This window comes from Sinocyclocheilus rhinocerous, unplaced genomic scaffold (genome assembly GCF_001515625.1).
Source record: "Sinocyclocheilus rhinocerous isolate Xijiao unplaced genomic scaffold, SAMN03320098_v1.1 scaffold534, whole genome shotgun sequence".
In the NCBI taxonomy this organism is placed as follows: Eukaryota; Metazoa; Chordata; class Actinopteri; order Cypriniformes; family Cyprinidae; genus Sinocyclocheilus; species Sinocyclocheilus rhinocerous.
Window position 1 is genome coordinate 2,762,657 of NW_015646352.1, and position 17,378 is coordinate 2,780,034.

General features: G+C 34.6%; 1 protein-coding gene across 1 annotated transcript in view; it reads left to right on the top strand.

The window, feature by feature from the left end:
- Positions 1-17,378, top strand: part of LOC107707415 (zinc finger CCHC domain-containing protein 14-like) — a 31,055-nt gene that overhangs the window by 5,858 nt on the left and 7,819 nt on the right. Inside the window, exons 2-5 of the mRNA XM_016511403.1 lie at positions 3,581-3,707; positions 15,224-15,294; positions 16,532-16,603; positions 16,906-16,991. Coding sequence (XP_016366889.1) covers positions 3,581-3,707; positions 15,224-15,294; positions 16,532-16,603; positions 16,906-16,991 — 356 coding nt within the window. The remainder of the gene's footprint in view (positions 1-3,580; positions 3,708-15,223; positions 15,295-16,531; positions 16,604-16,905; positions 16,992-17,378) is intronic.

Sequence of the window (17,378 nt, forward strand, 5' to 3'; positions counted from 1 at the left end):
ACGCATTCATATTCAGTCACGTCAGCAGCGGTTTATTTGTGTTCACATAGCTTCACTGAACAGCGTCAATAAGGGCTTATAGTCCAACGATGGAGATATATAGATATATTTACACGTTTACTTCATATTTCTTCAGACAGAATCATAATTTCTATTCATTTTCCACTAATTTAGGTGATTTCATTAGCATTAGCACTTCCTAGCGCTGTATCTGTGTGTTATACTCTTCCGTGGTCGTAGTATGAGTCCGAGAAAGTCGATTTGCTGGTGAAATGTCAATCATATTGCGCATCACATCCCGCCCTGTCTCATCTGTGATGGACTTCCCGTGCTCTTCCACGTTAATTTCTGACCATAACAAACCCAGATAAACACTTTTACACACAAAGAATAAAGATAATAAACACACGATTACGATAGGATATGGTTTGTATGTGATTTTCTTGAGATTTGGGGTATTTTCATAACAATAAAGAATGTGTACATCTGAAATGATAATTTGTGCAGCAATATAAAAGGCTATAAAAAGCATATTTTAACAGCAGTAAACGACCAAATTGCACATTACAAACGTTTGGAAGTTATTACAAACACTCGATGGTGGTTTAAAGTGAGTTTTGAGTAAAAGTGTACTAATAATCTCATAAATTGTCTTATGTAGCTTGATGCTAATGTTAGCTCTAATGCAGCTGCAGAACAGGTGCAGTTCTTCTTCATAATGCATTTTGTCATAATAATTCAGGTCATAAGAAAATGTTTTGTTGAATTTTTTTAGAAATACTTTTGATAATAGTTGGGTAAATCAAATGTATACTTGGATTGAAGCGATATGGCTTGGTAAACCTTGTAATGCCAGAATAAAGGCTATTATGGCTGAATAAAAACAAAAGAATAATGATAAAGGAATAATGAGGATTATGTGTCATACCTGGCGGAGGTGTGAAAGGTTCGTCGAGTGAGAACAATAGAATCATGAATGGGGCAGTTTGCCGGGCCAGACATGAGATAATAACACGCAGGAGAGCTTACAGGGGGCCATAAATCAATTTCATTAGCCTTCTCTAAAAACACACATGACATGGTCTTAGAAAATGTTTCATAAAATTAATAGTTTTGGAGATTATGTCCTGAAATTTGAAGTGAAGCATTAGTAGACTTGTGGCTTTAGCTTCATTGTATTTCTAAAAGCATTTACCACAGCAACATACATATTTTTATGTACATTTAAAAAAAATTATATTTAAATTTTTGTTTTTATGTTTGAGCTTATATATCTCTATTATCATAGCAGTCTGAGTAATTCTGATTCTTGAACAGTAAAAGTGTCAGCTTTGTGAACCTGTTGATTATGTATCTAGTCAGAAAGACTCATGAGCAGCAACCATTTTGGGTATGTCATTTGTGTCTCCATGCCGAAAATGGGGGGGTGACAGCAAAGGGGTTAAAATACTTGCTTTGAGGTTATGTGATATCAATTTCTGTAGTTACTACTGTAAAGGAGTTAAAATGTAAAATGTAATCCAGGCAGAAATCTTTATGTCAGTGCACAATCCAAAACACAGTGGCGCCAAAATGCAAGTTGATGAAATGTGATAAAACACTTCCATATGTTGAAACTTTTATTGGTGATTCCCTGTGTTGTCAGATGTAAATATCTCCTTTGGGGTGTTATCTGTATAGACATGGGCTCATAACATAAGTACGAAACATGTGCTTGAGCGGGTGTAGTGGGAAAGTACCCTGTGAAGGCAGAGAAGGCGGTTCTATTTAGTGATTTGTTGGTTTTGGCTTTCATGAACTGAAGCTCAGCACATTTCTCCATGCTTAAATCAGCCCTCTGTGTAACTCTCCTGTGAATCATCAGGAGGCACAGACTGCTCGCTTGTTCAACAGGCCTTTACACTAGCCTAAACATCAATAAAAACACATGCTGTTTTGTCTCAAGCATCTTTTTGTAATGCTTTGATTGTAATCGCCAACATTTATTTTAATTAAATTTCACTTATTAAAGATACCATGACAGCCAAATTGGGCCCATTTGAGCTCTTTCTACTTGTAAAGCAATGGAGGCATAAATAGAGTCAGGCTGGCGCCATATTTAAAGTTTTAGAGGAATAAAAACGAGGCTGTGAGGGATGGAAGTACAGTGTGTTCAATGGATTGTACTTTAGTTAAAAGGGGTAGTTCATCCAAAAAATGAAAATTCGGTCATCATTTACTCTCCCTCAAGTTGTTCCAAAACTGAATGAGTTGCTTTCTTCTGCTGAACACAAAAAAGATACTTTGAAGAATGTTGGTACACAAACAGTTGACGGTAGCCGTTGAATTCCGTAGTGTTTTTTTCCATACTATGGAAGTCAATGGCTACCATAAGGCTCTGTTGAATAAATAATTGCTTACCTTCATAAACTTATTATTTTTTATATATATATATATATATATATATATATATATATTTATAACCAACTAATTATGTTCTTAAATTCAATGGCTATGTTTCAAGATCCAGCCAATTCCTGATGAATAAAATCAAGTTCCTTCCCCATTTACTGTTGTATTTACTCTAAATTACAGTTTAGAGTCTTCAACAGAAGGGCATGTTTTTCAAAGAGAGGAACGGAGATTTGGCAGCGTGGTATGTGGATGTGGCAGCGGTGGACTGTACGGCAGTCCTAATTGGCTTCAGAGCTGGCTTTTACTAGCTGCTGTGCTTAGCATATGTGGTACCAGCCTCCTCTTGCTCATACTCTGTTTTAATAAGCTGGAAGATGTAACCTGAGAGCAAAAAGGCGGATGAGCTGAAATATTTGACTATTGAGTCTGCCAATCAGATTGGGTTTTGGGATTGTAATGTGATTATCTGATGAATCAAAGCTAAAAAGCCAAGCATATTTGCATTTATATGTTTTTTAATTCTTAGATGTGCTGCTCCGAAGTGATGAAAAATTACATAATTTAAGACACATGTGCATTGAGTTGACTAATTATAAAACAGTCATCTATTACCAGGAAGTCCATGACTCACTTTAATGCAAGTCTGAGACAGTTGTTTTGTTTCATTGAACACCAGGATGTTGCCAAACACAGTAACAAAACTGTTCAGCGATACAGAGTGCCTTTTCTTAGTCCAGTTTTCTTTTTTCATGATTTGATTTTTATTTGATTTTTACAGTTGCAACTTTATATCTCTTAATTTTGAATTTACATGTGACACATCCTGAAGTGCCTATACATTTTGTTCAGATGTAGTTTCTTTTAAAAATTCAACAGGCTTGTCTTTATAATTTGAGTATTGAGTTTCTAAATGTCTCTTGATTTCATATTCTGTTCAGCCCATAATTCATGGCACATTGTGCTCAGCACAAACCAGGTGTATCCTCATCGTCAGTAATGGCTATTATAGTTATGTAAATACAGACTTAACCAATAGTAATATGGAGTGATCTAAAGAAGCAGGCTGCTGTGCTGTCAGAGTGAATTAAATAAGACTCAGCTGCCCAAGTGTGACAGCACTGACCGGACAATATGCTTGTCCATGTTCAGGCTAGACCTGTGTTTGACCTTTGACCTCTTTTTCCAGACCGTGCATCGGGAGGTCACAGGAGGGCAGACAGACGACGGTTTCAGTCCTGAGATCATGCCGCAGAGTCCATCACTCTTGTGCCAGGAAATGCCACTCAAAGTGCATGTCGGAAAACCCAGCAAAGGTGAGTTCCACAACTGCATGCAATTGGATCCACAAACACACTCTACAATGTTATATGCAAAACAGGGTCAGTCATCCTACAGTTTGAATGGTAGAGCTTGGTAAAAAATTGACATTCTAATACAGAAGCTGGAACAAGAATACACACGCTGAAATCTTTTAAACTGAAGTTTCATTTATGTGAGACAGCTGGTGGAGGATGTTTTCTGCCCTCTCCTCAGGTCTCTTCCAGCAGAGGAGGATAAATTAATCAGAGCGACACTTAAGCCCTGTTCACACCAAGAACGATAACTATAAAGATAACGATATTAGCGTCCACACCAGCGAACGATATCGTCTGTTTATTCTAAGAGCACGCTCGTCTGCCGCTTTAAATTCACGAGCTCGTTACAGCAGGATGGATTCTGATTGGCTGTCATTTTTTTATCGTTCATCAGCTGGAGAAAAATAGTTTCGTAAGTGATTCCAACGATATCGTTTCTCTTTGTCTTTATCGTTATAGTTGTGGTGTGGACTCTGCTATTCTTTAATATTGAGAACGATTTTTAGAACTATATCTTTATCGTTTTCGTTATAGTTATCGTCCTTGGTGTGAACGGGCCTTTAGCTCGCAGAAAGAGATTACACTTGCAATGTTATTTTTATGTTTTCAGTTTTCATTTTAATTTTAGTTTTACATTTTGCTATGTGCTTTTTTAATTTTTAGTTTATTTAAATATATTTCTATGTAGCCTTTTCTATTATTTTTTTTTTTTTAGTAATTTTTAACTTTTTTCAATAATTTTGAATTTATTTTAGTTTATTTCGGTGCAATATTTCAAATTTTCCAAATTTTTTTAATTATTATTTATTTATATTTTATATCAGCTTAATTTAAATTACCAAAAATTATTTATAATACATTTAGTTTTAGTTAAAAATAACATGTAGCATATAGGGGTTTCGTCACTATTTTAGTGTTTAGCATATACAATTACAGAATGTGGGAAGATGATGGGGAAAAACGCATTAAATATTACATTTTGCCTGGCTGACAAACATTTTCAATGCAACAAAAACTATGTTGCTGAAAAGTATGGAGTGAATGGTTTGTAGCCAAATTCTTTTGTCTAAAACAAAGCCACATTCATTTTAAAACCATAAACCAAGCTGTAATGCATCAATCATCATTACTAAACGTGTTGTTCTCAATGTATTTTCAGTGTGCACGTTGTCTTGAATACTTGGTTCAATGACTTCAGGCAAGCCCTACGAAAGACAGTTTACTTACTTTTATCTTATTCTTTTCCATAATCGCATAATTAGATGGGTGAGGCTTTCGGCAGAAATCAAGCGCGGGATTTTGTTTTGCCAAGCGAAGCATCCTTCATATGAAACAGTGGATCTCAGATTGTATCAGGTGGTGAACAAACTGGATTAAACTGATACCCACACAGATCTACAAAGACTTAAAAAGCAATATCACACAAGCAGGAGCACTGTTGTACTAAATATAAAAGAAAACATTGAATAATATTGAATAACTTACATTTCCGACAGATTATGGACAGCTGTTTTGTTTATTTTTGCCTGGCTAACAAATATACTTTGATTATAATGTTGCAAAGCATGAAACCGATTCAATTCCAGTGTTTTAGCATTGTATTTTTGAATCTGAAATACAGTATGTTTTTTTTTCAGTTTTCATTAAAATCAAAATGAATGCTGCATGAAATCCGCTTATTATGAGTTTCATATCCGGTTGAAGATTGATCCTCGCTCTCAAGCGTCTGCTTATCAGGTTTAATGTTTTTTTTTTTTTTAGCTTTATGAGATTTTTGATCATTTGCTGGTGCACTCTGTGTGAACTCTGTATCTTATCATGGACAGGCTGTAAATACATCTTTTATTTGAGTTCTCAGAGTTTGTATTCTCAACTAGTGGAACATGAGAGTGTTTGCCTCTTGTTTGATGGAAAATCTTGGCCAGGCACTTTTCCAGAGTGTATTTCTTGGTTTGTGTGTAAGTGAAAGACTGTGTAGTTTTCTATTTTAATCCTGAGGAGAATATTAGAGAAGCAACCTAGTATGTCTTACCTGGACTCACATGTCCACACAAGTTTTGCTAGGGATGTGTGCCATCATTTCTTGAGTTCTTGAGTTCTCTGTTGTGAGCATAAGTGTGTATTTTTAGTCCTGTTTTGTCTTGCTGTTGGCTCAGGCAGCAAACGCACCAGATGTCATATTCACACACTGAGTTACATTACATACATTTTAGAGTGTCATGCATATTCTCTGTTTATCTCAGTGTTTTATTCCTGTGTAATCAGCATACTGTATTTCTACATTTTTACATTTCGTCACCTTGGAATTATAAGGTTGTATCTGCATTCTGAGCAGTTTCGAGATATTGAGCTTCAAAGTTTTTGCATTCCATATAGTGATATGGAATATGGGGAACAAGTCTCTTTCATACATCAGATGCACACACATATTTTTTTGTAAATGTAAATACATATAACTATACATTTTTTAAACATGAATTACAACCATTTTAAATATTAATTAAATAAAGAGTTAACTCCGATTAAATAAAAACAGATAACTCTGATTTTATGAATTTTTATAAATCATGTTTTATTTTTTGTTATTGTGCATTCCAAGTAATATCAATCAAACTGCAGTTGGGTTGTTTTAATTAAATAATAAAAATCACATTTTAAAAGAATATATATATATATATATATATATATATATATACATTTAATACATTTATTTTCATGCACACACATATTTTTTTGTAAATGTAAATACATATAACTATACATTTTTTAAACATGAATTACAACCATTTTAAATATTAATTAAATAAAGAGTTAACTCCGATTAAATAAAAACAGATAACTCTGATTTTATGAATTTTTATAAATCATGTTTTATTTTTTGTTATTGTGCATTCCAAGTAATATCAATCAAACTGCAGTTGGGTTGTTTTAATTAAATAATAAAAACTCAAAAAATACAGGTAACTTACAAAATTAAAGTTCATTGAAAGTATGTTTTTTTATATATTAAAAGTTTGTTTTTTTAGCAAAGCAGATAACTCCAACAGTCCTTTTTTGGCAAAAGCAGATAACACTCGGTTAATCTTTGTAATCTCCTCAGCTGACAATGTAGACGCCTGACAAACTTTTTTATTGTGATTACGCGCAATACAGGGAGCTTTTCCCTCACCACTGTAACGTGCTGCTTTAGCAAGGTTCTGTGAAAAAGTTTCAGCTTTTATTTTCCTTTTACGCCCCAAAGATATCATAGGTTCATCACGTTCGTCGAAATTATCCATCCTCGATCACTTTTAGTCAGCTTTGACGAAACTCCTTCAGACGGTTTTTGCAAATGAACTCTTCACATATTCAGTATATATATATATATATATATATATATATATATGCAAAAGCTCAGCCATAAACTAAGATGCCTGCAGCTAAAGATATGGTTGGATGTGTATTCTTATGACCTCAGAGCAATGGGGGTTGAAGTGTTCCATACATTGCATATCTATACCATAACATAATGGAAATGTGCATTCAGGAAGGGTTTTGTGCTCAGTGGGTGTTCTGGAAGCACTGGCCATTCGAATCAAGTGCTGTTTGACTGGACGCAGCAGGTCGGACAGAGCAGAGACAGGCTATTGTTTTGTCTGCTGGTAATTTAATGCTGCTTTACTACATTACCTCATGGGCTTCACCGCATGCCTTCAGCACTAGCTTTAGCCATCCGTCAACACCCTCACACACACATGCATTCATTAGCAAAACAAATCACAAGGCTTCATTTACACATGTAAATCTAAGAAATACTGGCTTTAATCTAACATAATCAAACAATGAGGTTTATATGTACATGAGTCGGATCAAAAATGGTTGAAACAGCTGTTCTTCAGAGGGGCACTTCACAGGATCTCACAATGATAACAAAGACATTTTCCAAGTCCTTTGAAATTCCCAGAAGTTCTGCTGAGTTTGGCTGTTTGTCGAGTTAATGTTGAAATGGATGACAGCATCCATGACTATAGATCTGCTTGTCTGTTTTTGTGCGTATGTCTGTGTGTAGAGTTGTCATTGTTTTTGTATATGTGTAGTATAATGCTTGGTGGGTAACTAGAGCTGTAAGAATGGGAGAAATACTTGGATTAGCTGGCCTGGCATCAGGTTTGTGGCAACTGCAAGAAGCCCTGGGGCATCTGAAGTATACAGAGCGTAGAGAGTAAGGTATGTGTATGTGAGTGTATTAAAAAAGTACAGAATTGTGTGTGAAAGACAGGTTTGTTTGTGTTTAAATACAGTGAGAAGTTGAAGCAGAATTCAAAAGAGCATTATCATAAATGTACTTTAAAGGAGTAGTTCACCCTAAAATGAACATTTGCTGAAAATGTACTCACCCTCAGGTCATCTAAGATGTAGATGAGTTTGTTTCTTCATTAGAAAAGATTTGGAGAAATTTAGCATTATGTCACTTGCTCACCAATGGATCCTCTGCAGTGAATGCGTGCCGTCAGAATGAGAGTCCAAACAGCTGATAAAAACATCACACTAATTTACAAGGAATCCATACGACTCCAGTCCATCAATTAATGTCTTGTGACGTAAAAAGCTGCATGTTTCCAACCATCATTAGGATGTTTTTAACTTTTAAACGTTTAAACTGTTGCTTCTAGCTAAAATACTAGTTCTCTATTAGGGGTGGGCGATCTGTTGATTTTATATCGTGATCGATCTCGAAGGCGTCTACTATCTACTTTTCAAGTGAACCGTATAGATCGTGATCTTTTATGTCCTCATAATAATGTTAAAATAACAGCAATGACTGCCTATTAGTTGACTGTGGCTGGTCAAATTATATCACACGGCTCTATCATGTGTCTTTAATGCATGGTGACGTATTTAAAAAAACAACTCAAAGTGAGCTGGCAGTAGTACTGCGATGAATCAAATTTTAGTTTCGATTTGTGCTGCAAGCTGTTCCAATCATTTCAAGCGGTAAGCTTTCGCCTCTCATAAACTTAACGTCCAAATCAGTCCAATCATGCAATGTGACTGTCGTAAAATGCAGTCTACTGTGGGACATGCTTTATTTTAAAAAGAGTTATTAAAAGCACATTAACTGCGTAAGAGACTGCTCTCCAGGTGCGTTCTGTGCACGAGCTCAGAAGGAGCTCACACGAACAAGCAAAGAATGTGGAGTTTCAGGCACGCGCATAGGCCTAAATGGTCAAATATACACAATAATATGTCAAAATGTCTGTCTTGGTGAGTATTTACATAAAGACAGTCAGTTATGTCTTAAGTGAACATAAATAATTTGGAAAGAAATCAGATGCGTGTCAGTATATTAGATCCGTGCATTCAGTCTTAAAGGGATACTCCACCCCAAAATTAAGATGTTGTCATTAATCACTTACCTCCATGTCGTTCCAAACCCCTAAAAGCTTTGTTCTTCTTCGGAACACAATTTAAGATATTTTAGATGAAAACCGGGAGGCTTGTGACTGTCCGATTGACTGCCAAGTAAATTACACTGTCAAGTAAGTAAGTCAGTAAGTGATTAATGACAAAATTTTCATTTTGGGGTGGAGTATCCCTTTAAAGAGACAGCAGCCTAATAAACCTACTGCTGTTTGTGTCATTAATGTTAATCAAACAAAAGACAGAGAAAATCACTCACTGCTCTTGAATGAATCACTTTATAACTTTAATAAGAAGCAACGTATATTTGATTCATACAGTGATAGTTTAACTCAGGCTTTAATGTCAATTTTGTTTGTTTAATGCAATACTGTGTTTTAAATTGTTCAAATAGGTAAGTCATAGGCTTGTTCCACTCTGTATATTCTTAATAGTACATCTCAAAATTGGGAGGATCGCGATTCAGATCGTGGATTGTGATTTTGTGTGACAAGATCATGATATGATATTTTGGGAAGATCGCCCACCCCTATTCTCTATCCATAATATTGCTTTGTCCAGTGAAAAAGTTGTCTCGTCTGAATCAGTAGAGAAATATGCACAGATCAAGTAACATTTGGAAAACAACCTAAAACAGTTCTAAACAAATATTTGTGTGGATTTTGATGTGGGAGGAAAACGGGGACTTTGTGTTATTATGAACTAAGTGTTATTATGGATTATGGATTTATAAAACTCCTTAATGATGGATTAGTTTTTTTAAAAACATGCAGCTTTTCGCTTTACAAGACGTTAATTCATGGAGTTGTGTGGATTACTTGTGGATTATTGTGATGTTTTAACAACTGTTTAGACTCTCATTCTGACGGCACCCATTCACTGCAGAGGATCCACTGGTGAGCAAGTGATGTATTGAAAAAACAAATCTGTCCAATGAGGAAACAAACTAAATTTGGAAGGCTTGGGGGTGATGATAATTTTGAACTATTCCTTGAAAACTAAACTACCATTCAGTGCCTGTGATTCTTTTATATTATTTTTTCATCATACCGATCATTTATTTTAACATTTGTTGAATACTGTAACTAAAATTTGTCGTACCCTTGCCTGGGGCACCTACATGAAAGACTTAGACTTTCTAGATAAATCAACAGTACTTCAGATATCCTCTCCGATTTAAAAAGAGCTACAGAGATCGCAATCCTGTTCAGCTTTGGTACATAAAATGACAAACATAATTTACACAACTGAACCAATCCAAATAGTTCTTTTGTATGGTACGATTGAGTGTTACGGCAACCCATCCTGGAGTTTTCTAAGAAAATATCAAGTTCCTCCTCCTGAGTCATGACTTTTCATGAGTGATTTCAGGATGCTTGAATTGGCCTGACAGGATGTTGACTTTGAATTGGAATGACAGGAAGAGGAAAGTACTTATTTGCAATTCAAAGAAATTCAACACCATCACTCGAACGTTTTGTGACAAAACACAAATATTTAGATAATTAATTTGGACTAATTATGCTTATATTTTTCTTTAATATTTATAATAGATTTTTCCTCAGCAGATTACACATATTTCTCTAAGCTAAGATACATTTCTCTGAGCACCAGATGTCCATTATATTGTTTTGAAACTGTATTAAAATCATTATTGACTGTAAATTGGATCATTCTGGAAAATGAAATATAATTTATATGAATTTCTTTGTTAGTGTTAGTATTTGGTTAGTTTAAATTGGTTGAACAAATTGAGCATGATATACACTACCATCCAAAAGTTTTGGGTTGTATATTATTATAATTTAAAACAACTGTTATTAAAACCATTTTGCCTTTCTGTTGCCTACAGAATTTTCATGTTTTATGCATTGTTTCATGTGGGCCTTTTGTGTTTCATGAATTATTTAAATGGTTTATATTCTGCTTTGGGTTTTTTTTTTTATGAAAAATTCATTTTTAAGAAGCTATTTGTATATTCTTTATTCATTCTTCTTGAATATTCTTTATACATATTCTTCATATATTCATTATTCATTGTGAAGTTGATTTACATATTCTTCATAACGAATTTTACGATAAAGTTAAAAGTTAAGAAAAAATGAATTAGCCTGTAGTCTATTATAGATAGGCCTATTTGCTAATTCTATTTTTTCTTAACTTTTATTAGACTGCAGATCGAATTAAAGAATTCTTGATAATATCTTTAAAATGAGAGAAATCACTGTCATTCTTTATTTTTCTTTCTTCGACCACAGAAAAAAAGTCTTTTAACTTGCAATGATAACATCCCAACAAATGTGTAAACAAGAAAAAAATATTTGACAAAATTACAAAATTAATGCTGAATGATGTTTGACAGTGAGCGCATCTCCACTGCATAGCTGCATACAATCGCTGGTGTCAGTCGCAGATATTAAACACGTTTAAAACAATCTTTGTGAAAAAGACTGGCAACGACTGGTTCTTGAATTCTACGATTATAATCTTTAGACCCCACACACTACAATTACAGTCCTCAAGAACAAATTACATTCATAATCGGCATGTTAGTCGTGTAGTGTATTCCCGGCTTTAGTGACATATTGCAGATGAGCAAATGTTCTTAAAATGATTTTTTTTCTTCTTCCAGACGAAAGATGCTTTGCATCTCATCCCGTTTGTACTTCACACATTCGTCTTTGTTCGTCTGCACTGTGTGATTGTTGTCTCAAACCACTTTACAAATCTCTTCCTCCTCTGGCGGTGACCTCTCTCTGGGTTTGTGGTTCACTTTCACTCCGTGGCGCGCACACACACACATATAAAAACACACAGTGTAATGAGGGGTTTGGTGGGTGGTTTGGGAGGAGCAGGCAGGCATCTCTCTTTGCTGAAGGGAAAGGCCTCCTCCTCTCCGGAACATTCCAGATGAGCTCACACTTGCCTGCTGGAGATGAGGAAAGAGATGAGGCTGCTAAAGAGCTTTAAAGTCAGTGTGTCGGTGCACCACTAATAAAGAAAACAAGTCAATTCTGTGATCGTTGACTAACCTTCAAGTCACTCCAAAACTGTATGACTTACTATTTTTTCTAGACCTTTTTTTTTTTTTTGGTGTTAATAGTTGCTCAATCTTAACATCTATTTAAAAAAAAAGGCAAAAATATGAATCTCAATGAATGAAAGCATTGGAGGCGATCTACTGCTCTCAGATCTTTTGATATCATGCATTGAACTCACAGAATTCCATTCAGCCTTCTTTCTCTCTCCACACACACACACACTACAGGAAGTGCTGACTCTGCAGGGTATATTTAACAAGTTCGGCCATGTTTATGGTGAGCAGACTCCGGATGTGTTTCTGCTCACTCGTGTGGGTGCCCGTGTGTGCAAATGAACACACTTCAGCTGGACTCTTGAGACAGACTTGCTGTATATGAATGTCACATACACTTACCGTTCAAAAGTTTGGGGTTGGAAAGATTTTAAAAAAAAAATGTTTTTAAAAGAGGTCTCTTATGCTCACCAAGGCAACTTTTACTTGGTTTAAAAATACTGTAAAAACAGCAATATTATGAACAATTATTACAATTTAAAAGAACGGTTTTTTATTTAAATATATTTTATATTAAGTGTATCTCTGTGATGCAAAGCTGAATTTTCAGCATCATTACTCCAGTGTTCAGTGTCACGTGATCCTTCAGAAATCATTCTAATTTTCTGATTTGCTGCTCAGGAAACATTTGTTATTATCAATGCTGAAAACAGCTGTGCTACTTTTCAAGATTTTTTTGATGAATAGAAAGTTCAAAAGAACAGTATTTATTTGAAATGTGATTATAGATTTCTTTATTGTCACTTTTGATCGATTAAATGTGTCCTTGCTGAATAAAAGTATTAATTTCTTTAAAAAAAATCTATGAAAATCTTACTGACCCCAAACTTTTGAACAGAAGTATATAACAAACAAACAAACAAAAAAGATCTAGTACTAATATAGTCCTTTGTCCCTCCTTATTTTCAGTGCTCTTGCTCACGATTGACCTTACTCTGTTTTGAACTTCATCTCAAAGCGGTAAAGTCACTGGTTTGCCATCAAAATATATTGTGAAATGAATTGCCTGGAGGCTCAAATTCTCGCTTCTCAGGTTCTTCTATTTATTTGAAATGTGATTATAAATTTCTTTATTGTCACTTTTGATCGATTAAATGTGTCCTTGCTGAATAAAAGTATTAATTTCTTTTAAAAAAATCTATGAAAATCTTACTGACCCCAAACTTTTGAACAGAAGTATATAACAAACAAACAAACAAAAAAGATCTAGTACTAATATAGTCCTTTGTCCCTCCTTATTTTCAGTGCTCTTGCTCACGATTGACCTTACTCTGTTTTGAACTTCATCTCAAAGCGGTAAAGTCACTGGTTTGCCATCAAAATATATTGTGAAATGAATTGCCTGGAGGCTCAAATTCTCGCTTCTCAGGTTCTTCCTTTTAGCTAAATATGCTCAAATGAGTTCTAACCTGCCAGAAACCGTCTGAGAGGTTATTAAGTTCTGGAGGATTTTCTCACATACTCCTCTCCTCTTATAGAATCCAAACAGTCTGTGATAATACTACCATAATACATTTTGGAGAGTATGTATCTAATTCTTATTCAAGGCTTGGGGAGTGAATGTAACTCATTCAGTTATTTGGGGTAAATGCAACCAAGTTTTGTTGTGTGGAATGCAAAAGTGAAACAATCCAGCATTTTAGGGCAAATCTTTATAGCGAGTATAATTTCATATGCAGGCTACAGTAATAAACTTTGTGCCTACAGACTATTTTCAGAGTATTTCAGGTCCAATTTCAGAGAAGCCAATACTGAACATTGAACATTGTTGTATTGTTGTGCTGATTTTGTACTGAATAAATATTTTTTTTATATTATCAACAGGAGCGTCATGTACTCATTATTTTTGAGGGGGCACGAGTTGGATGGGGGGGGATGGGGGGTCGTCATGTGACACACAGCAGCCACAATAGCACTTATGTTTTATTTATTTTTTCCTTTTTATTCGAAACATCCCCAAACGCATTAACTATATCATGAAATATCTTGATTCTCACCTTTATAGATTATGTTGATCTATAGTGGGCGATGGTCAAAGTAACCTAATAATGTAATCTATTATCTATGCATACAAACCTGTCTGTTTACTTAATTAACAGATATGGGTGTCATGCCATAACATATTTTTAATATGACTTTAATTTTTTAATATGTTTATATTTAATGTGAATTTAACATTGAAAGTTAATGTGAATAAAAACATTGCAAGTTAGGCTACTAATCATAACACTTTCATTGTACAGAAAGAGAGCAAAGAACATTTACATTATCAAAGAACATTTTCACTGACAGTCTAGTTCAAGCACTCTCAAAAACTCCCATTAAAATCACTGAAGCTGTTTACACTATGAAATTAATATCTTACAGATTCGTACACACATTTGCACTTTGTTGTTTCTGACGAGAGAATTCGCCAGAAAGAGGTATTCAGTCAGCGAGCGAGTGAAGAAAACACCGGCATTTTAGCGATGACTCATCTAAACACCTCTGATTGGTCATTGTATTCATAAGCTCAACAGCATCGTGTGTGATTGGTTATAATGGGCAGCGTTGTAAAAACGCGTCTGTATCTGGCTCAGCGCCAGCCAGCGAGCGCAGATTTGAATTTAGCAGCTGATGATATGGCACTGAACGTTCTAATCACGCCGGTGTGATTGTATTAAATATAGAAAATATTAATCGGCTATTTTTTGTCTTTTGGAAGCTGCATTCAAAATCCACTTGCCTCAAAAATCTGAGGGGGCACGTGCCCCCTCACTTTGAATGGGCATGACGCCTCTGATTATCAATGTTGAAAACAATTGTGCTGCTTTATATGTTTGTGGAAACCGTGATAAACTTTTTCAGGATTCTTTGATGAATAGTAAGTAAAAGAAAATGGTGAAATATATTTTTTGGTAACTATGAAAAAGTCTTCTGTAAACCAACAGATTTAAATCTTTACACCCATGGTGCTTGCCTTTTTTGTCTTTTTTTTCAGAGTATGTTGAAAGAATTGAACTAAGGGGAGTTGCACCCAAATCAGACAAATCAACAGAATACATCCTGGAGGTGAGTTTCGTGTCAGTTTCCAGTACAGTCTAGTGATCGACCGATATTGATATTTTATAACCGATACCGATACCAATTATTTGCGTGTTTATGTGCCAGATAACCGATATGCAGAACCGATATTTATTTACTGTTATAAAGTAAATAAATGACTGAGTGAAGTAAGTCCATACTTCACTTTGGTTTTTCCTCCTTTCAGCAATCTTCAAAAAAAAAAGTGTTGAAAATTACCAGTCTTTCATGTTAAATTTAATCTTCATATTACAATAAAAAAACATTTTATTTAAAGCATCAGCAGCAACACTAATATTAACAATAAGCAAAATAAATGTAGAAGGTCTAATGTTTTCAAATGGAGAAAATAAATAAATGAAAGGAGTCATATCAGCTTCAGTTTAAACTACAGTTTTAGTAGGTTTATAAGCTGTTTAATAGGCTAAAGAGCGAAGATTAATTCACTGGATAATGTTAATTCACTGAATAATATTCTCTGGAATATTGAAATATAACAAACAAAACATTGTATTTTATTGCATTTCTCAACTGGAATGTTATATCAGAATTATTAATAATGTTTTTGTCCTTCTAGATTATGAAATGCCTGCTGACAGCGCAGTTTATCTATGCATTCACACAGAACTATACTCAAACTGCGATTGCTCGTGGAGATAATAAATAATTAATTTCCACAGAGTTGTATCCATTTAGATATTTATTAGCGAAATAATGGTTATATAGTAAATGTTAATACAATTTAGGGTGTTTTAAACAAGTGAATCTTGTTAAAAGTTACATGCGGTGGCCGTGCTGAAGCATTTCCTGAGCATCAGCCCGGTGAGTGAACAGCAATATGAAAGCGGCTTCACGAGACTAATGATGAGCATAGACAACAGACAGAGAATTAAATTTAGCGTTTTTATTTCCAACATGCGCTCATTCATGGCTGTATTATTTAATTAATGCAAAGTTACGTCTTTATTGGGAGAGGACTTGACGATATCGGGAAAAATATCGGTAAATAGATATATCGGTCGATCTCTAGTACAGTCTTACAAAAATCTGAAAATTTGAACAAAATCTCCTGCATATTGTATCTATATGTGTTGTTCTGTATTGTATCTCCATACAAAGCAGGTCTTTTCGGTAGTTTTGTCATATTTTTACAGAACAATTGTAGCCAAAATGTAAAATGTTCTTGTCATGTTATATGTTTGTCATACTTTTCTCTTGATCAAAGGCCTTGTGGTCCGACTGCACTTTGTCGACTGTCAGCAAAACCCCTCAGGAAGTGGTGGAGTTCATCTCCCAGGTGAGTGACAGTCATGTGTGTTGCATTTCATGAATGTGAGAAATGTTGAGCTAGTGTGTTAAGATGAAAAGTCTTAAAAATAAACTACTAAAGTGGTCTGTAATAAATGTTAACATTTCCATTCATCTCAATTTCTCAACTGCAACTGGACTCACTGGAAAGTTGTGTAGTGGAAAAATTATTTGACTGTGTAGAATAATCAGTGCTGTGATGTTGAAAACCAGTGAATGTGTTCATTGATGAGTGCTGACAATTTGTAATGTTATGAAACCATGCCGTGTCTCTGTTGTCTCTCTCTTCAGCTCTCTCAGCTCTTTCCCGATGAATGTCTAGAGAAACTTCTGCCCCAAATGCCTGGACTTGATTTCACTCATGAATTAGATCCTCGGTATTTCTGCTTATGAATCACAAAATGCGCAGACAGATACATGAATTCTCAGTTATACTGTGTTTTTACTAGGGCTAGGTTATAAATTGAACGTTTACAAAATATTTGTAGACAGACTGTTTTAAAATTCATTTGTTGAGTGGCATTTTTAATGTATTAAAAATATATGTTGGGAAATGTTTATTAATCAATACTGTTATATATATATATACAGTGTATATATATATATATGTATATATATATATACAGTGCCGTGAAAAGGTTTTTGCCCCCTTCCTGTCTTTTTTATTTTTTGCATATTTGTCACACTTAAAAGATTCAGATCATCAAACCAATTTTAATATTACGCAAAGATAATGCAAGTAAATACAAAATGCAGTTTTTAAA